This window comes from Urocampus carinirostris, chromosome 4 (assembly GCF_059441175.1).
Source record: "Urocampus carinirostris isolate Australia breed hairy pipefish chromosome 4, RoL_Ucar_1.0, whole genome shotgun sequence".
NCBI classification, from domain to species: domain Eukaryota; kingdom Metazoa; phylum Chordata; class Actinopteri; order Syngnathiformes; family Syngnathidae; genus Urocampus; species Urocampus carinirostris.
Genome location: NC_142352.1, coordinates 47,837,290 through 47,858,757, shown reverse-complemented (window position 1 = coordinate 47,858,757; position 21,468 = coordinate 47,837,290). Strand labels below are relative to the sequence as shown.

At 41.2% G+C, this 21,468-nt stretch overlaps 1 protein-coding gene across 4 annotated transcripts in view; it reads left to right on the top strand.

The window, feature by feature from the left end:
- il4r.1 (interleukin 4 receptor, tandem duplicate 1) overlaps nt 1–20,277 on the top strand; it is a 36,590-nt gene extending 16,313 nt beyond the window's left edge. For 3 of the 4 annotated variants that reach the window (XM_088334758.1, XM_088334757.1, XM_088334756.1), the window contains 7 exons: nt 3,052–3,200; nt 6,002–6,147; nt 6,232–6,409; nt 9,948–10,041; nt 10,125–10,200; nt 10,291–10,364; nt 16,347–20,277. In XM_088334758.1, coding sequence (XP_088190884.1) covers nt 3,052–3,200; nt 6,002–6,147; nt 6,232–6,409; nt 9,948–10,041; nt 10,125–10,200; nt 10,291–10,364; nt 16,347–18,198 — 2,569 coding nt within the window. In that variant the 3' untranslated portion in view covers nt 18,199–20,277. The remainder of the gene's footprint in view (nt 1–3,051; nt 3,201–6,001; nt 6,148–6,231; nt 6,410–9,947; nt 10,042–10,124; nt 10,201–10,290; nt 10,365–16,346) is intronic. The other variant, XM_088334759.1, reaches the window with a different exon arrangement.
- Nucleotides 20,278–21,468: the final 1,191 nt, after the last annotated feature.

Genomic DNA, 21,468 nt, shown 5'->3' with positions numbered 1-21,468 from the left:
GCTAATGTTGTGACTCATCCATTTGCAGAAACTGTAATAATAAAAACCTCATCATCCAGTCCAGCGTGAATGTGGATCTTTGGTGGGACACGTACAACGCGGTTACATATATATATCATCTCATCTCATTAGCCGTACCGCTTATCCTCATTAGGGTCGCGGGGGGGCTGGAGCCCATCCCAGCCATCTCCGGGCAGTGGGCAGGGGACACCCTGAACTGGTTGCCAGCCAATCGCAGGGCACACAGGGACAGACAACTCATTTGCTCATTCACACCTAGGGACAATTTGGACCGGCCAATTCACCTGAAATGCATGTTTTTGGAACGTGGGAGGAAACCGGAGTGCCCGGAGGAAACCCACGCAAGCACGGGGAGAACATACAAACTCCGCACAGGAAGTCTGGAGCTGGATTTGAACCCACGACAGGTTCCCATGACATGAACTGTGCCGCACAAGCGCTAACCACTGCGCCGCCGTGCTGCCTATATACTGTTATATATATATATATATATATATATGTCATGGTTGCCATGGCGCCCAATTGGCCGCACCCGTGTGTGTGTGTGTGTGTGTGTGTGTGTCGCGGTTGCTATGGTGCCCGATTGGCCCCGACCGTGTCTGTCATGGTGGCCATTGTGCCCAATTGGCCCCGCCCGTGGGGCGCCGGCTGCGGCTCGTTGAGAGATTGGATTTCTGTCTATATAAAGCTCAGCGCTCTCTTGCTTCGGGGGTCTGCCCCACAAGACGTGGGTTCTGACCCGGTCCTGTTTTCCTGTTGTATCTTCTATTGTTCTAATTTATTTTTGTCTTGTTTAATTTCGGGTTCCAGCTTTGTTTCCGTCTATTTTGGTCCTGTTTATTAATTTCCCCAGTTTTTGTTCCCGTTTAGTTTCTCCTGTTTATTTTCGTGATCCTGATTCGTTATCGATCGTGTCGGTCTCTGGCTTCCCGTCTTTCCACGCCAGACCGGCTGCCCAACGTGCATGACTCCCCGATTCCCGTAAAATAAAGGCTTGTGTGAGAACGTCACGCGATTGGGTCCTGATCCTGTTCTGGTTCCTGACAACATTAAAATCAATGAAACAAAGAGCAAAAGACCAGCAGTCTTAAAGATTAAAAGATTGAATGCACTCTGCTTCAAAATCAGTATAACTAATCCATTCATCCATTATCTGCACCGCTTCCCCTCAGCAGAGTCGCGGGTGCCGGAGGCCATCCAAGCTATCTTCGGGCAGTTGGCAGGGGACAACCTTAACCAATGTCCCCTCTAAGCTGTGTGTGCGCGCAATTGCGCACCGCCCAGAGCTTTTCCGCGCACAAGAAAATCTAGCCAGCTCACAAAAATCGGGGCTCGAAATTGCTGATTAAGAAGCGAATTAAGTCAAAGTTACGGTGCATGAAGGTAAAAATACACGGGATCCCCTGACGCTATGTTATAAATGCAGTATTTTGAAGTCAATGTCGAAGTAGAACAAAGTTGAGTAAAGTCAGTAGAGTTTTTCGAGAAGCGGCTTCTTCGGCTCGGCTCATTAAATGAGCTGGCTCTTTTGGGTCCCAAACGGCTCTTCAGGTTGTTTTTGCTTCTTTAATCCCAACATGAGCAAATATTATGTAAAACTATGCACAAAATGACTTAAAGGAATGGGGGAATAGAACAAGAAAAGAAAAAATACCAAAATGAAAAAGTAGTGAAAAGCGGAGAAAAAAAGAGCAGGAAAAATTCAGGAAAAAACAGAAGAAAAGAAAGAACCAAAGGAAAAAAGGTAATAGAGAACAAAAAAGCAAGAAAAAAAATAACAGCTAGGAAAAAATAAACACAATGAGATTTTTTTTTTTTAAATAATTTAAAAAAGAAAAAGTTTGTGTTTCATTCAAATAATTTCAAACTATATCGAGTCAATCTTCCCCTAAAAAATGTAATTAAATACAGTTTTGTACTGTGCAACCGACTAAATAAGCCCCCCAAAATGTTAGTATTATGCATCAAAAGATACCAGGAAAAAAAAGAAATGGAAATCTTGTGAAAGAATTGTAAAAACAAATGACGTTTGTAGGCCGAACAAGCTTTGCAATTGTACATTAGTCAATTCATTGAAAAGTGAAAAATTATTTTGCATCGCTGGGAACTCAGCAAAATGTGCTTAATGTCAAGTTTTGTTATATTTGATTATGATTTAGTTGCCACACTTGCTGTTGCTCACTGTTGTTTCGAGCGTTGCTCACCGACTTTGTGTGAACGCTCAGACCCGTGGAATATTAGAGGGAACATTGCCTGTCAGGCATGTTTTTGGAATGTGCGGGAAACCGGAGTTCCCAGAGGCAACCCATGAAATCACGGGGAGAACGTGCAAACTCCACACACAGTGATAGCTGGATTTGAACCCATGACCTCACCACTGTGCCACAGACGCCCTGCCGCCCAATATTATTAAAATGAGCCCAAATTTGGCTATTTTTTTCTGCTTTCTGCTACTGATTTTTTGCCCATTCCATGTTTGCTAACAAGGAATGGGCAAAAGGAAGAGAGAAAGAGAAAAGAGAGAAAAGGAAAAAGGGAAGTCAGAGCAAAAGAAGTTAACCATACACAGTGAGAGAAAGAAACAAAGACAGACAAAGGAAGAGAAAAAGAGAGACACAGAGAGGGAAAGAGACAGAGACAGAGATACAACTACTGTATCGTAGTAGTCTTGAAATAGTACCATGTGTAAACACCACAAATATACGTCTATATGTAAAGATGTGTGAAGCCTGTATTAAACGTGTTGAAGCTGCTTGTGCATTGTTGAAGCAGAACGGCAGAATTCATGTCAGTTTATAGCAGCCCATTGACACAAAAAGACTGTTCATTGTAGTTTATAACATCTCAATTAAGCACAAAGTATGTGCTAGCAGGAAGTTAGCGATTTTACTTATCAAAGGTGCTAGATTTCTTCCTTTGAAGGTATTAGAAAAATTGGCCTTGAAAGTGCTAGAAAAGTGCTTGATTTTGCCTTGAAAAAGATGTGTGAAGCCTGTATTAAATTGCTAATGATAAAAAAATTTGTTTCAGTGAGTCCTACTGTCCTCCTGTGCAGTGTGCAAGTGGAAAATGCTGCTGCTCCACTGAAATGATACTCATACTCGAGGAAAATCACACGGCGTTCGTCCGGAGAGACGGACAATATGTGGAATCCAAAAATATAAGCGTTAAACACAGCTGTGAGTGTACATAAGCACTTTTATTTCATTGATTTAATCGCAAGGTACGCCATCTGTAGAAAATATTTTTTAAAATGTTACTCTCGCCTCCAGTTTTGTCAGTTAACGTTTAAATCGGGGATACCACACATGCGGCCTGCAGGCCAGATCAGTCTCGCCAACAGAATTGAATTCGGCACACGAGACGTATTTCCCTTGGATGTTGCCAAAGCCAGGCCAAGCCCACCGCAAAACAACTGTAGCTGTATTTGTTTCTCTTTTTCGTTCTCTTTCTCCTTTTTTTCTCCCTTTCTTTCTTCTCTTTCTCTCTCTCCACTTCTCTCCCTTTTTTCACTCTTCCTGGGTGTCTTATTCTCTCTCACTCTCTCTGCCTCTCACCTTCTCTTTCACTTCTTCCCTGTGCTCTCTTTCTCTCTCTTTTACTTTGTCCTTCTTTCTCCTTCTCTTTGCCTCTCTTTTCTGTACCTTGGTTTTTCTCTCCCTTTTTCACTTTATCTTTTTGTCTTTCTATCCCTTTCTCTCTGTTTTGTCTTTTTATCTGTCTTTTTCTCTCTTTCTCTTTCTCATTGTATCTTTTTCTCTCTCTTTTTATATTTTTCTCCATGTCTCTTATTCTATTTCTGTCTATCGTTTTGTCTTCACTCAATCTCTTTCCTTCTCTTAATTTTTTTCCCTTTGTTGTGCTCCCTCTCTCTCTCTTTTTTCCTCTTTGTTTCTCTTTCTTTCGTCTGTTTTTCTTTCTCACTCGATCTATTTCCCTCACTATTTCGTTCTCTTTCTTTTTCTTTCCCCATTATTTCTTTTTCTCTCTTGTGAGTTATTTTTCTTTTTCTCTCATTCTTTTTCTCTTTCTCTCACTCTTTTTTCTTTATTTCCTTTTTCTTTTTCTCTCTCCATTTCTTTCTTTAGATTTTATCTGCTAGTCAGCTAGCTAGTTGAGAGGATATTTTTTCCATGTGGCCTCCTGACTAAAATAAGTTTGACAACCCGGTTTAAATGATGAAAGTGAGGCTATAATTGAGCCTATTGACAATATAAATTAATACCTGATTTCAATAGGAATATTTTGATGACTCTTGTGGCTGAAAAGGGAGTACAAGGACATTTTGGTTACACATTTTGTCGTAATTTTATATTTATTTCAATTTAACTTGTTCTAGTTTTATGATTTTTTTTTTTATTCTTCCACTAAAAATGATAACTAATACCAGCAACAGTATTTGCTTGTGGAACATTTTTTTAAAGTACCTTATATATATGCATATAAGCCTACATCACTTATAAGCCGATCCACTAAAACAGCTTTAAAATAACCATTCACTTAAACAAAAGTACCCAAAATATTAATAAAACATGTACGACGATAATTATTGAAATAAAAAAAGATTTGTAATCCGTTAAAAAAAAAAAAATAGAACAAGTCTACTATTTTCTATTTCACAATTATTCCTTTATTCCTTTTGACTATATTGTAGTTGTCACTTTTGTCCACTTCTCCTCATCACTAACTTTCTTGGGACGCATAATAATCGTCAAAAAGGCAATAAAACGCTCTGGTTAACATTATAATGAGATGGGCTTTCTTTCAAAAGGCGCCAACTGAATAGAAAAAAGAGATCGGGCGATGGGGGACCATGAGGACACCGCATGGTTAACTGGGTAGCTTGGGTGGCTGTGCCTTTCTTATGCCCCCTTGTCTTGATTTACCTGTATTAGCTGATCCACTGATTTCAGTAATGTATTCTATGGTTCTAAATCCGGTTTATATGCGAGCATATGAGGTAGATCTGATATTTTAGAAATACCTAGCGGTTGCCACCTGCTGGTTATAGAATGATACGACAGTTATTCTATTCATGACGAGAAAACTGCACACCTTGTATCAGGGGTCGGAAACCTATGGTTCGCCCTTCACGAAATGTTCAACCGTACTAAATGTTCACCCGTCACATTTCTTCAGAGATTTTATCATTATGTTTAATTGAACAACACTTAAGACATTTGTAGTGAGTACACGCCAAAGTAAAATTTCCTGAAGTTTTTTGCGTGGCTATCCTAATATCTCAGAACCACCTTAATCCTCCTGGCCATAGATTTCACCAGAGCCTCACAAATTGCCACTGGAATGCTCTTCCATACTCCATGACAACATGACTGAGCTGGGGGATATTTGAGCTCTTACCTCTCTACCTTCCGCTTAGGATGCTCCTAAGATGTTCTATTGGGTTTAGATCTGAAGACATGCTTGGCCAGTCCATCCCCTTTACTTTAAAAGTCCTTGATTATCATAGAAGTGTTTTTAGGGTCATTGTCAGGCTGGAACATTGCCCTGCGACCCAGTTTCTGGAGGAAGGGGGTCATTCTCTGCCCCAGTATCTCACAGTACATTTCTGAGTTTGTGTTTCCCTTAATGAAATGCAACTCCCCGATTCCAGTTGCATTCATGCAGCCTCGAACGATGACATTCCCAATCATGCTTGACTTTAGGCACATTACATAGATGTTTGTACTCCTCACCTGGTTGCCGTCACACATGTTTCACACCATCGGAGCCAAATAAATTAATCTTTGTCTCATAAGACCAGAAGATAACTTTCCAATAAGACCAGAAGATTACTTTCCAGTAAGCCATGGCCTCTGTTGACAGTCTTCATTTATTTATGTCAAAGTGATGTTTCTTCAGTGATGTTCTATTTACATTATAATGAAATCTCTGCAGAATTGTGAGGGGTGTTCTCACTTTTGTCACATACTGTATATCTGCTTTGAATGCCCTAAAAGTACCCCCTGTTTCTCTGTAGACAAACCCCAAACCCCTACCATTGTCTCCGTAAATGAAACCAATGGGAATTTTCAAGTCACCTGGAAGACAAACATAATGAAACGCACAATAGGCGAAATAATAAACACACAACTGACTTACAACAAGAAAGGAGAAACTCAAGAGGTAAGAGAATAGTTTATTTTGCTCACTTCATATTGCCCTTATACTTTAAGAAAAATATATTTAAATTGTGTTTATCTGTGCTAGGTGAGCGTAGTCATCAAAGCTGCACAAGTGGAGAAGCAGATGTGTTATTTTTGTGCTACCACGGATATACTTGGTGCAAAATTGGAACCAGGCACAACTTACCTTGTCTCGGTACAGAACTTATTGCCGTGGGAGAGCCAACCGAGTGACCGCAGCCAAGAGTACGAATTTACAACCAGTGAGTTCTGATCTACTTTGTAAAATATTAAATAACTTTGGCAGTGTTAGAACAGTGGTTCTTGACCTGGGTTCGATCAAACCCCAGGGGTTCTCTGAGGAAGTCTCAGGGGTTGGGTGGAGAGTCTACTGAAGTCAAGACACACTAACTTTTTATATCTATAGACCCTTCGCACACACGTGACCATAAGCACATGACGAAGGTACCGACACCATGACAGACTACAGTAAACCGTAGTAAACGGTGGGTGAGGCCAGTAATCAGTAGACAACAACCACAACAAAAGCTATACTAGATAGATAGATACTTTATTCATCCCCGTGGGGAAATTCATACTTCTAGTAATATACTTGTGTTGAAAAATAAAATAAAAGAAATAGAATACAGAAATACCCAATATAACGTGTTTATATAGAGCAGGGGTGGCGAACAAGTTTGACACAAAGAGCCGAAATTTTTAATTGTGAGAGTCAAAGAGCCACACCACGCACTGACCGGCATTAGACGTAACCTACGCAGATGATTGGCAGTCAGTTATGTGTCCGGAGCAGCATAAAAACAACAAATTTGCCAAATTAATTTCAAACTATTATTTATTATTTGTTATTAACTCTGATGGATTCATGTGTGTTTTAAGAGAGGGGAAAAAAATAAACATGAAATGAGGCAAAGAACCGCGTTCTTATTGATCAAGAGCCGCGTGCGGCCCTAGAGCCGTGTGTTCGCCACCCATACAGATTATTTAAATAGTGCTATATAAAATACACACTGTAATAAAAATAGGGTAATATGCAAATGTGGGGGTGGGGTTTAAAGAGGGCTTTTACTCCCCAGGGTGGAGTTAAAGAGCCTCATGGCATGAGGAAGAAATGATCTCCTCAGTCTGTCCGTGGAACAAGACTGTGACAGCAGTCTGTGGCTGAAGCTGCTCTTCTGTTTGGAGATAATGCTGTGTCAGCTACAGTTGTCAGTCTGTCCAGCTCTGTGCCCACAGCAGATTTTGCTTTCCTCACCAGTTTAGGCTATTCAATACAATTGGCAATGACTAGTCAAACCAATATTGTGCAGCTGTTAAATGAGGTGGCTTACCTTGGCTGAAACCACAAAGAGCGGTAATTGGACAAACTGAGGATAGCAGGGCTCGCTACTTACCCATACTTTCTTCCTTTTTACATATTCACACATCTAAAAAATTGTTCAGTCTACCTGACTTGAGTTCACACGATCTGTGCCACAATGTTGTAAATGGAGTATCCCCATACATGGGTGCTGATCTAAAAGCTTAGAAAAGTCTGGATGCCTACCAGTTCTTTCATGCTGGTTGGCTTACCGGTACACCTTGCTGCGCTGACAGGGGAACGTACTTCATAATGGCAAAGGTAAGACACTAATGTTAGCTGTGTTTGCTAATATGTTTTATCCAGGCTGCTATCAAATCTCAAATCCACTGTAACCAAAATCTGCTTAAATTGATTTTCACGTTACTCGTTAGCTAAGTTGGTTACTAGGCTTCATTAGAAAAGATCTGAGTATCATTTTTTAGCTTCATTAGCAATAGCTAAAATAACCAGTAGCTACTTTAAATGTCTTTGACGTACTTAAACTTAAAATTACTCGGAAATAAATAAAACGTACCTTGTAAAAAATGCTTGCTGCAAGTCCTGGAGTACTTTGATGCCTGCCTGTCACTCCAATTGATTGCAGATATTCATCGTCGTCTTCTGTCTTCATCAATGGTATGGGATATGATAGAATTCCAAACTGGGCTTAGAACATTGCCTGTTAGCACAGCCCACCATACAGCAAGAAACCACCATCATAAAATGTTCTGGTTATATTCTTCTGTCATGGTGTTTGATATCTCTTTCAACTCAACTGCCTATTCAACTTCTGTCTGCTCAGTTGCTTTTGCCGTCCGTCATGGCGCTCAAAATTCTTGCAAATGCAACGTGACGTCAAGTACAAAGGGTCTATCCGCCATGACACGCCATTATCACTGGCTGTGGATGATCATGTAACTTTGCTTGGCCAATTACTGGGCGCGGAATTTAGCTCGCTCAGAAGTGATACATTGTGTGAATGTTCGTTGTCCATTGTATAATTTCTCATACTACAATATAATAATAAATTGTATTATGTCGAGTAAAAAAGACTGGTCCACAAGTACGTATGATATTTTCATGATTTGCAATTGAAGGTTGAGCAACTTTTGCATTGCACCAGTAAAACTCAAAGAACCCTTCGCTAAACTCATAAGGGTCGGATTTTGTTATTTGTTTCTAGTATTAGAAATAACAGTTAGAAATAACGGTTACATAATGGCTTTACTTTTTTAGTAATGGGGTAATCTAAATTTTTTTTCTTCGGCTGTTACCGGTACTGACGGTCATAACCGGTTAGTTACTTTTTCAAGTACAAAACAGCATGTTATCTTTAAGGCTGTGTCAGAGAGAGCAGTCTTTTTGTGCGTAAGAAAGATAAGCATGACGGTCAATCTTTTGGCCGATTTATTCACCAAAAACACGCAAAGTGAACATGGCTCTCATTCTGCCTAACACGGCAGCCATCTACAATAACACAAAACAATGCGGTGCGTGAGGGGCGGCAGTAGCTCAGGGGGTAAAGCGCTTGTCTTGGGATCAAGGGATCCCAGTTAGAATCCCGGCTTGTCCGTGTTACATGTCGAAGTGTCTTTGGGTAAGACACCGAACCCCTAATACCCCCAATAAGCAGGTTAGCGCCTTACATGGCTGCAAGGCCGCTATTGGGAAATGTGAAGCACATTGTAAAGCGCTATAGAAATGCACATCATTTCATTTCATGATGTCACACAATGGAGAACGTCCTAACACACTAAAACAATTCTAAAGGCTTTGGTGCTGCTGGTGACTAAGAAGCAAGCCTCTGGGAAGGATTTCAGTCTGATAAATCACCATTAGATGGCAGGGACGACTTTGATCAGATCTTTGTCCACACATCGAGGAGCCTCCAATTCCTTGTGTTCTGAAATCATGTGATCACGTCACCTAAAATATCAGGCGCTGTAAAGTTCCTTGCAAAGTTCATGCGTTGTTCTTGAAAATCATGTTTTAAAAGCAAAGTGCCCCTTTGTTTTTTCGCAAAGCCCTGTTTAGATGTTTAGCAAAAAAAACACAAAAAAACACCAAAGTAAAAGTTTTGCTTGAAAAACATCCTTTAAGAAAAAACTTTTCTTAGAAACGAGTATTTTCAAGAAACGTAATAATGTTCAATGTTCAACTGCTGTTTACTAAACAAGGTTAAAAGCTTTCTAATGAAAGATAAGGGTTGAACTTTTCTTTTGATTTGTCCTATGTCTATATAGCTTCAAAACTAAATTTTCTGTAGGCCTTCAAAAATCAAAAGTCAAAATGGCAAAAAAATCCCACAAATGGCATTGAATGAGTTATACAGCAAAGCCACAAACTTAGCTCCCCTTGTTGATGAGGGCTTTGCACTTTTTCATTGTTTTAGTAAGACAATAAAACACCATTAATACAATACTTTTTACCATTAACAGCAGCGTCACATGAGGATTTTCTTCTGGCCCTCACCTTAAGCCTCAATCTGCTAGCCATCAGCATCACCAGTGTAACATACATCTGCTACGTGAAGTAAGTCAAAAAACATTCAACCATGTTCTCCGCCATAGGCTGCACTCCAGAGTTTGTTCCTATTAGCCATCCTTTCATTGTAGGTGCAGAAGCAAGTACTGGGACTCAGTCAGAGATCAAAACTCCAAACTTTACAAAATATATCCCAGTGAGAAACAGGTGAAATACATGATGGGGTTCCATTTGTGTTTTCATTTATTTGCATTCAGACCGTACATGACATTTGAATACTCAATTTCTTTTCCGTAGGTTTTGAATCCTATCCCTCCCATCATCTCCCCCATCCATGTTGAGACCCTCAGTCCAGGTGACGTCAAACCATGGTAGGTTTACAACGCACACATCAGCTTTGCAGATTCTTCGACAAATTATAACCAATGAGTGACTTAAGTGCCTTAAAGAGGGGGAAATACTTGAATGTTAACACTCAAAGACACAGAAAACATAAATCAAAATACAGACGCTGCCCTAATTTAGGGCCCGGTCACACAGCCATTTGCGGCTGAATCACGGCCAGAAATTTCTGCCTGTGAGGCGGACGCTATTGGACGCTTTGAGATCACCATACAGACGAGATACAGCAGTGCTTAACACGCGGTCGGAAATTCACGCGCGGTTGGCAGCGCGAAAAAGTTTTGCGCTGCTCAATGCTGCTCAATACTTTAGAGTTCGGGTACACAGCCTTTCACGGGCGTATCGAGGCTGAATCACGGCCAGAAATATCTGGCCGTGAAGCAGTCGGTGTTGGGCGCTGTTGGACGCTTTGAGACCGCCGTATAGACGAGATACAGCAGTGCTTTACTCGCGGTCGGAAATTCACACGCGGTTGGCCGCGCGAAAAAGTTTTGAGCTGCTCAAAACTTTGAGCACGTGTTAACCGCGGGCGGCACACGAGGTAATGACGCGGAACGACGTGCTCTGGCCGCGGCCAGGGCGTGGTTACACATGGGTAGGACGGGAAATTTCAGTTGGTAATCGTGGGTGGAGCATGGTAATGGCATGTTCTGCGCCTGTATCGCGGTGTTATTACGTGAAATTAGCGTGTTACGCGTGTGACGGTCAAATTCCTTTCTCCGCGTATATACAGCGCGATTTGCCGAGCACACGTCAGTTGTGCTCGAGACGTCAAGGGGTGAACATGGATCCCCGTCACCGTAGTGACCTCGTCTTAATCCATTTTTATTTCTTGACATTTATTTTCATTTTATAACAAGATAATAAAATCAAAATGAAAAACTATTACGATAATAACATATTGGCTTCTTCTGTGCCATAGCTTGAAATCTTGATCTTCACGGGACTGTGTCTTGAGCGGTTATGATTTCTACAGCCCGCTGTTATGCCGAGAAATGCATCCCTGCCGAGATTTGCATCCCCTCGCTACTACAACCACTTTTACCTCGTTTTATCTCACTTTTATATCACTTTTAGGGAATGTAACGGCGAACATATAACCAAAACCACTTCGTCTTGCATTTGTTGGGAATGTAATACAACTTAAACCATTCCGTCTTTGTTTTTGTTGTGAACGTAATCGAACGGTAGTGCACACCGTATATAAAATCCTCCCCCCCTCGCGTGAATAATAATAATAATAATAATAATTTCCTTGTATTGTCATTCTGTGTAACAATGTACACAGAACGAAATGTCGATTGCACCTGACCCGTTGTAGCGAGCCGATGCAGCCGCAGCCAACAGAGGGCGCCGCCGACCACTTTTTAAGTCTTAGGAATGACTCGGCCGGGGCGCGAACCACCGACCTCCCAGTCTCAAAGCGGGCGCCTTACCATCTAGTGAATGCGCATTCATTCAAATATAGTGCTCACTTCTTTTGCCAATCAGCCCTCATTCACCTTTTCTTTCATCATTAAGTACTATATTTGTAATCGCTGTATAATTACATGATAGTTGCTATTTTGAATGGTGACATTTTTCGAAAAGACTGACAAACAACTCGGGGAGAGCGGAAAACCTCTTTATTCAAAGTAATGCACCGCTTTCGATTTTTAGTAACAATATGGGTTTGTAACGGCAGAAAAATAGTTTGTTAGATTAACCCGTTACTGAAAAAAATAATGCCTCAACCCTGTCCACACGAACATTGCAAAGTTTGAATTTGGAAGTTTTCGTACAAGGAGAATATTTGAATGCCGTCTAGTAGAGAAAATGTCAAGAAACGTCTTATTCCAGACCGTAAAGTAGGCGTCGAGAACCTTTTTGACCCAAAGAGCATAATGGCGAAATATTTTGATTTATGATTTGATAGAGCCGTCCCATATATTTTAAGACAAATTTCAGCAAACTGCCAAACCAGCTCTCCAGACAAAAGCTTGTTTTTCAGCGCATTTCATTTCACTGTGTGATGTTTGGTGATTTCATAAAATTTATGAAATTATAATAATGTCAGAGCCTGTGTCCCATACAACAAATATACCACTTTGAATTTGTCTACTTCCCGCAATGACTTAAGATCGTTGAGGCTCATATAAACCTTAATTTTTTTCATAAAAAATGGTTGTAGAACAAGGTCCGAGTTATTTTGTAAAAATGTCACAAAATACTGCAAACGAGGATACAGACATATTTACCTTTGGTGCAGAAGCTGCTTTGCAGTGTGCTGTGTGCATAGGTCCCCCAACCCTGCAGCTCAACCAATCAAAATGTGCTTGGCTGGCGTTTGTAGCTGTTTACAGTTATTCTGTTTGTTTTCATCATAAAATGTCTCAACAGTGAACCTAAATTGTTTAATCAGCTTCCATATAAAGCTTCAATAACCATGTAAAGCCAAAATAGGGTCAGTTTGTGTGACATCTTGACTGTGAAATGTAGTGGGGAGTATGCTCTTTATATACTGGACCGAACCATTTGTACTATTTGTACGTCAGCAATTCGTGCACTACTGTAGACTCGACCCCCAACTTATCAGACATGGAGCGCTATAGATGGGATTAAAATGACTACCGTATTTTGCGCACTATAAGGCGCACCGGGTTATAGGGCGCACCCCGAAAAAATAGTTTTTGGTCCTATTTTTGACATACATAAGACACACCGGATTATAAGGCGCTACAATGGGAACGTGGACAAAACAGTCAGATAGTTCAGTCCAACTTATTACCCCCTTAACATTCCGAAAGCTTGCAAAGACGCAAATACGTGTCGAGAACACGTGCGAATGCGGTGTCCGTAAGATGTCACTCAAATGCATCGTTCCATCATTCGGAAGGTTAAAGTCTTGGGATTCAAGAAATGATAACCATTCCTTTGTATCTATTTTCTTTTTCGCTCGCAACTTTACTGTGCATATAACAATAAACACTTGGAATTGAGTTTAATTTAAAAATAGACACTCCATTCCATCCATTTTCTGCACCGCTTATCACAGAAACATCGAGTTCAGTCTGAAACAAGATACAGGTGTCACGAGACGTGGTGGCGAGGAAGGTGACCGGACCAGAACGGAGGCAGGAGGCATGAAGGGAGAACTCAAATGCGTTGACGATCCATAAGTTTTATTTAATAAAATAAAAGTCGCCCAATACTCCGGGGCAAAACAGAACAATACAGAGTTCCTCTGGCACGAACTCAACAGGACAAAGCATAACAGACTAAAACAGGACAAGGCATAACAGACTAAAACAGGACAAGGCATAACAGACCGGGATTGTGAATAATGAGCAATGAACCCGCAACCGCTGAACCCACAATGCAGCCTTAAGTAGCAGATCCACAATTAGTGGAACTGCTTTCAGCTGTTGCCTAGAGGGCGGGGCAGACTGGTCACCAAGGCGACCGTGACAGAGCCCCCCTCTTAAGGGACAGCTCCCGAGGTCCCCAAAAGAAAAAATTACAACCTCACGCCCCGGAATGTTGACGCTCGCGATTGGGGCAACCCCGCTCCCTCCTCCGAACACGCAGGAACGGGGAGAGGCAGGCGCCATCTGCGTCGGGCGGATCGGAATCGGCGCTCGGCAGGGAGGGGTTCTGGTGGGCAACTGGACAGGGGATAACAGACAGGCAGAACCGACGAGAACAGGACAGGCAAAATCAGAACAGGTAAACAGGACAGGCAAAATCAGAACAGGTAAACAGGACAGGCCTCTACAGAAGAGTCGCACTCAGGACAGGCCTCTACAGAAGAGTCGCACTCAGGACAGGCTGATGCAGAAGAGTCGCACCCAGGACAGGCCGATGCAGAAGAGTCGCACCCAGGTCAGGCCGATGCAGAAGAGTCGCACTCAGGTCAGGCCGATGCAGAAGAGTCGCACTCAGGTCAGGCCGATGCAGAAGAGTCGCACTCAGGGGGTTCAGGTTCAGAAGAGTCGCACTCAGGGGGTTCGGGTTCAGAAGAGTCAGACTCAGGGGGTTCGGGTTCAGAGTGGCAATTCAGACAGGACAGGTGGAATCAGAACAGGCAAGACATGAGAGAGTCAAAATCAGAACAGACAAGACATGAGAGAGTCAAAATCAGAACCGGCAAAACAGGAGCAGCGGAGTCGGACTAGCAGGCAGCTGAGTCGGACTGGCACGCAGGCAGCGGAGTCGGACTGGCACGCAGGCAGTGGAGTCGGACTGGCACGCAGGCAGCGGAGTCGGACTGGCACGCAGGCAGCGGAGTCGGACTGGCACGCAGGCAGCGGAGTCGGACTGGCACGCAGGCAGCGGAGTCGGACTGGCACGCAGGCAGCGGAGTCGGACTGGCACGCAGGCAGCGGTGTCGGACTGGCACGCAGGCAGCGGAGTCGGACTGGCACGCAGGCAGCGGTGTCGGACTGGCAGGCAGCGGAGTCGGACCGGCACGCAGGGGAGACTGAATAGCAGGCAGTCGGCACGGGAGTCAGACAGGCAGGCATCAGAGTCGGAGTCGGCCCGACGGGCAGCGGAGTCGGACTTGCACGCAGGGGAGAGGGAATAGCAGGCAATCGGCACGGGAGTCGGGCAGGCAGGCGTCAATTCTTCCTGGGACCCCATTCGAGGCACAGCAAGGGCCACGACGGGCGGGGCCGTGGTTCGAACGGGCAGGGAAGGCCAACTCAGTAGGCGCCTGCCGAACTGCGCTCTCCAGCTCTCCCCAAGTCGCGCTGGGATCGTTCGCTGAGTTCTATTTGTTGGCTGGTTCATTCTGTCACGGTCGCCTTGGTGACCAGTCTGCCCCGCCCTCTGGGCAACAGCTGAAAGCAGTTCCACTAATTGTGGATCTGCTTTTTAAGGCTGCATTGTGGGTTCTGCGGGTGCGGGTTCATTGCTCATTATTCCCAATCCCGGTCTGTTATGCTTTGTCCTGTTTTAGTCTGTTATGCCTTGTCCTGTTGAGTTCGTGCCGGAGGAACTCGGTATTGTTCTGTTTTGCCCCGGAGTATTGGGCGACTTTTATTTTGTAAAATAAAACTTATGGATCGTCAACGCATTTGAGTTCTCCCTTCATGCCTCCTGCCTCCGTTCTGGTCCGGTCCCCTTCCACGCCACCACGCACTCGTGACAACAGGGACAATATAAAACCGGGAATAGCTCACCGAAGTCGTTGTGTTCATAATAATGTGCAGGCAATGTCCTCTTATATCTGTGAGGGTAGTAAATCCAGGAGAATACAATATTTACAAATACAGAATAGAAAAAATGCTTTCTCTATGCCGTCAGCCACATCCTATACGCATTCATCTTTTTCAGCCAATTGCAGGCTTTGTTTCGTTGTTTAAGCCAATGGCAGCCTGTAAATTATAAAAAGGATCCGCCCCTTGACCTCCGAATAACTTTAGCCAATAGTGATCGATTCAACTGATGATTGACACATCTTTTTCGGCCAATTGCAGGCTTTGTTTGCCGTTTGAGCCAATGGCAGTCTGTAAATGATAAAAAGGATCCGCCTCTTGACCTCCGAATAACTTTAGTCAATAGAGATCGATTCAAATGATGATTGACACATTGGTTAGCCAATGAAACGCCGGTAAATAAATCCCACCATCCACCGCGTACTACTTGGCGTTTGGGGGAAAATCGAGTCGGCGGCTGCAAGTTAGTTGGAAAACTTAATGTTGATCTATAAATAAGGCGCACTGTATTATAAGGCGCATGGTCAGCTTTTGAAAAAAATAAAGGCTTTTAGGTGCGCCTTATAGTGCGGAAAATACGGTATACCATATGTATTCATGAAACGAACCATACATGGTTCGTGAGCTAAAGGTTCCCGACCGCTGCTGTAAAGTGAAAATGTCACAAGGCGATACACTACATCCCAGTGGTCTACTGTAACTTGAAACTCTTGCTGAAAAATTTCTTTTAAGCAATTGGACATTTTGTTCCAGGTCAAAGGGCTTCCTTGTCGAAAGCAGCACAGAGAGTCTTCTTGAAAGTAGCGGAATCAGCAGCGGGCCACCTTCCCTCGGTTATGCTTGCACCGAGGCTTCAGAGATCATCGCCGGTGTCCAAGGAGCACTGAGCAAAGCTTTGATGAACATCGTCCCACCATCATCTTCCACCAATCGTCTTTTGACAGAGTCTAGTAACCCCACCCGTGATTTGTCCGTAAGCCCAAGCCAGTGCCAGCAGCATTCAGGTTCCAAAAATACAATAACATACTCCTTAATCAGGCCTAGCTTTCCAGTTCAGGTAACAGACACTTTGAAGAGTCAGGATAAACCCGAAATGGAGTGCCAACGCAGGTTCCAAGACACTTCCATCTCATCCACTGCTGAGGACAAGCAAGGATCGACTTGCGAAGAAAACACATTCCCGACCTTGGTGTCCTCGTACACACTGACTTCCAAGTCAAACCAGGGGGCTTGCAGGGATTCTGGGAGGTTTTCAACCAGTGAAAGTTCAGACCAGTCCGTTAGCTTCTGTAGCACAAGCCTTTTAGGAGATGAGTGCTGCCAAGAGATGTTTCAAGAGGAATGTGGCAAGCGAGATGATACTTCTAAGCAAAGGAAGGGTCTCCTATGTGTCCCAGTATGCTCACAAGGTAGTTTTGCAGTAAATAATACTTACAAAGCCTTTCAGGTTTTGAAGACGCTCGCTGATAGTCATTTTACTGAGCATACAAAACACAATTGTAACGAAGCATTAGAAATTGACCCACAAAGGTCTAATGATTCTAACTGCTTCCCTGTTACAGTTGATGACACCTACCAAGCATTTCAAGGTTTACAAGTGCACTCTAACAATCAGTTTGAAGAGCAAAAAAGTTGGAAAAAACAAAACCTGGCTGAGGTTTTTGAAAATTCCTCAATTGAATCCTATAAAATGTTTAAAGGCTTGTCAGGGTCTTTTGGTCTGAGGTTTGAGCAGCCACAAAGTGTTGAAAGACGATTCCCAGAGATTATTTCAGAAAATTCTGTTGTTAGTGTGAATAAAAATGATGAATGCAACCTTGCAAACTCTAACTTCACTTTACTAGTTTATGACAATCACCAAGCAGTTCGCGGTTTAAAGGAGCTCACCAAGAGTCACTTTGAAGAGGAGAAAAGCTGGAATCAAAACAAGGACAATATTTTAGAAAAAAACTTAAAAGATGAACGCATGCCTAAGAACTCAAAAGGCAGTTTTCTGCTTGATGACTCCTACCAACCATTTCAAGGGTTAAGGCAGCTCTCTGATAGTCACACTGGAAATCAGAAGACTGTCAACAAAGACTTGAAGAATACTTTGGAAGGTCTTAGTATAAGTGATACCCGCAACCCAACGAAACCAGAGTCTGGCTCTCTCGTTTATGATAATTACCAAACTTTTCCTAGTTCAAAGGAACATTGTGATCAGGTTGGAGAAAGCAGACGTATTGAAAAAAGGAACCTAGCAAAGCACATCAAAAATGTATCCAGCGATTCTCCTGAAGGGAATCAAGGTTTTACTTTTAACCTTGTAAACCCTAAAACGATTCTTCTAATGGAAGATAATTACCAAGTGTCTCTTGGTCTTAGGGAGTTTCCCTATAAGCACTTTGAAGAACAGACCAGTAAGAATGAAGACTTTGAAACGCTTTTTGAAAATGGATCAAAAGGCAATACTCCCGCTCCTAAAAATTCTAAAATGAATTTACCTGTTGATGATCATTGTCAATCCTGTCATGGATTAAGGCAGTTCTCAGGTAATCTTGACCAACAGAAAGTTTTAGATAGTCTACTCGTGCATGACCACTATGAAAAAATCCAGTCTTTTTAAAAAAAATGTGATTTTCACGTAGACCAAAGTGTCAAGAAAGACTTTGAGAAGGCATCAGAAAATTCCCTGCCAAAAATGTTGACTGAACAAGTCAATGTTTGCAAATACTTCACTCTGCCTCAAGCCTCTTTTTTGCCATCACTTTGTACCGACCTAAGAAATTAAATTTTTACTGAGAGTGGCTACACAATGGTGTAACATTGAATTCTGGAGGTATTTCATTTTATTTGTACGTCATGTTTGGGATCAAAACTTCCTAAACCAAGTTTAATCTTTTTTTTTCAACTGCTGTATCTATTGTACATGAAAACCTTGATGAATGTTTTTTGAGATTTTTCTTCTCCTAAATAGTTTTGGTAAAATCATTACAGGGTTCCTACAGCTTAAGACAAGTTAAATTCAAGACATTAAGACTTTTTAATGCAGTTTTAAATTAAGTTTAAATAAAGTTTAAGACCAAGTCGACCAAAAAAACCCACAATTGAAAACAAAAACAAACAAAAAACACATGAATTAGAAGCAATTTTGAACAAAAGTTTTTTTGTTTTGCTTTTTAAATCACATTTTGGTCCAGTTGAATACTTTCCAACCTGAAAAAATGGCACGCTCCAAAGTTTTGGAAAGGAAAACAATGTCTCAAAGGGGGGTTTATAGAACGATGTAGCCACGGTAAATCTGTAAATTACTAAAAAAAAAAGACAATTTATAAATGTTACTAAATATTTTAAGTTTAAACAAATATAAATTTAACTACTGCGACTGGCCGGCAACCAATTCAGGGTGTCCCCTGCCCACTGCCCCAAGATAGCTGGGATGGCCTCCAGCACCCCCGCGACCCAATGGAGGATAAGCGGTGCAGAACTAATAAGTAAGTAAGTAACTAATAAGTAAGTAAATAAGTAAATAGTATATATATAAATATAAATAAATATAAATAAATAAATAATAATTAAATAAATATAAATATATAAATAATATAAGTAATAGTACTAAATAAGTAAGTAACTAATAACTAAGAACTAACTAATGTGATCATATTTCTAAGACTTTCAAAAATTGGATTAAAGACATTTTAATGCCAATTAAGGCTTTATTTTTGGAAAAAATGAATTCAATGGCTTTTAAGAGGCCTGCATCAGCATCTTTGAATACGTTGAAAAGGGCTAAACGTGGTATATTGGACTAAATAGTCTGCTAGCCTCTGCCATGTAACCCACTCATATATATTTGTGTCAGTATTTTTATATACATTTCCACCAAACCATAATTTATGTTTTTTTTTCTCTTGCCAGTATGTTATTTTTGTGGATTCAGCTAGCTGTTTTCTCAATATGTTTACATTTAATGAAATAAGAACTTCCCTGGTGGTTTCTTGTGATTGTCAGTTGCATTCTCATTGGTAATTCTAATGTACAGTTCAATAGAATATATTTGTTGTTGCTATTTTTGTGCACTATTGCAGAAATATTCTCTGTATATTACAGCTGGGCGAGACGCCTGAGCGTAGGTTCAATCATTCACAATTTACTCTACACTATGAATCTGCCGATAATATTGGACAAACGTATTTTTATTTGTTTATCGTAAACAAAATCAGGGAACTATCTACGTTTTTATGTACCTTTTTACGAGTTGCTGCAAAGCCGAATTTTATTTCCTGCACTGTTAGTTTCTGGTTTAAGTGGAAGATTAGTCATTTAAATTGTGTTGAAATGTTCATTTATTTACTGTAAAAGGTTTCAGAAAGCTATTAAAGTTATATTTGAATGTATAAAGAAGAATCTTTGTTTCTGTCGGAGTTGATAAAGATATAAACTCATTGCTGGCAAAAATATTCAAGTCGAGGCATTTATAGTTTAAAACGCCTTCGCGAATGCATCTTGGTTGGCCGACTGACAACATCCGGGTCAGAAGCCGTGTTTATTGAGAGTTCACGCATGAGCAGTGAATGGATGGAGTCGCACATGCGTATTACATTACATACAATAGAAAAACATTGAAAACATATTAAAAACAAAGGAATTAGACTGAAAATATGGATCTTTGAAACGTGACTGTGTGTGTGTGATGATTACTTGCATATTGGAAGGAGAAAAACAGGTTCAACAAGTTGATTTCATAGCATAGGAATCTGAGAAATACACAACTAAACCTAGCTTACTTTACAGTTTCTTATTTCATTTTTAGTAAATGTACGCCAATTTTTAAGCATTTACAACAAAGAATACCTGTATTGGTCTATCCCTGGATACTTCGGATGTATTTTGTCTAGTGTTGTGCATAGTATCCATAAGTGAACAATGAATTGAGTCACATCTTCAATCTAATGCTAACGTTGGGCAATTGCCACCTGTTGTCTTCTATAGAACAGAAGTCATTTTTAGAATGACAAGAGTCGTAATGCTAGGAAGCAACACAGTTTACTCTCTGCGGATAGTTTTACTGGGCTTCCTTTTGGAAACAATCACCAATAATTTTGGACATAATGGCATCGAATACTGGAACTGATTTTAAATGTCTTTACCAAGCAGTTTTATGTAAGAGACAGTGTGTAATATATGGGTGATTCTCTGTAGCAACATTTTATTTCTGCATCGTTCTCTTGCCCTGATTTTTAACAAACAAATCTGCCAAATGTGTATTAAAGTACTTTAATTATTCACTTGAAGTGTTTGCAATCCTTTAACCCTCAATAAAATGCATTTCAAATATTATCTTGTATTTTAGATAACGTTTTGGTGACACACAGGCTCAATTGTATTGTGCCCGCAGTGCAATGTAATCAACTTCCTAGAGTGTTGTAGGGCATTAAACTATAACATCTTTTTTTCAATAATTTGATAACTACTATACTAAATATAATGTCATTATGCAAGTATATTGTTAAAAATTTATATTTTTCCTTGCTATTTTGTTCAAATATTTCATGTCCCAGATGCTCAAGTGAACTGGGTGCAAAGAGGACCTAAATGGGGTACAAAAACTTTCACTCATTAAAGACAAAAAAAAAAAAAAGAAACATGTATATATACATACATATGCCTCACACACCGCCCCTTTTAACTATAATGTGTTTTATTGGCTATTCATTACTTGCTTATTTTAATTTTCGTTTATTGTTGTGTTCTACTCATATGTAGAGTGTGTCCTGGGTGTCCTGAAAGGCGCTTCGGAATACAATATATTGTTATTATTATTATCATCATTAGGGCTGCTCAATTAACCAAAATCGAATCGTTATCGTGACGTCACGAAGTGCGGTAGTGTAAC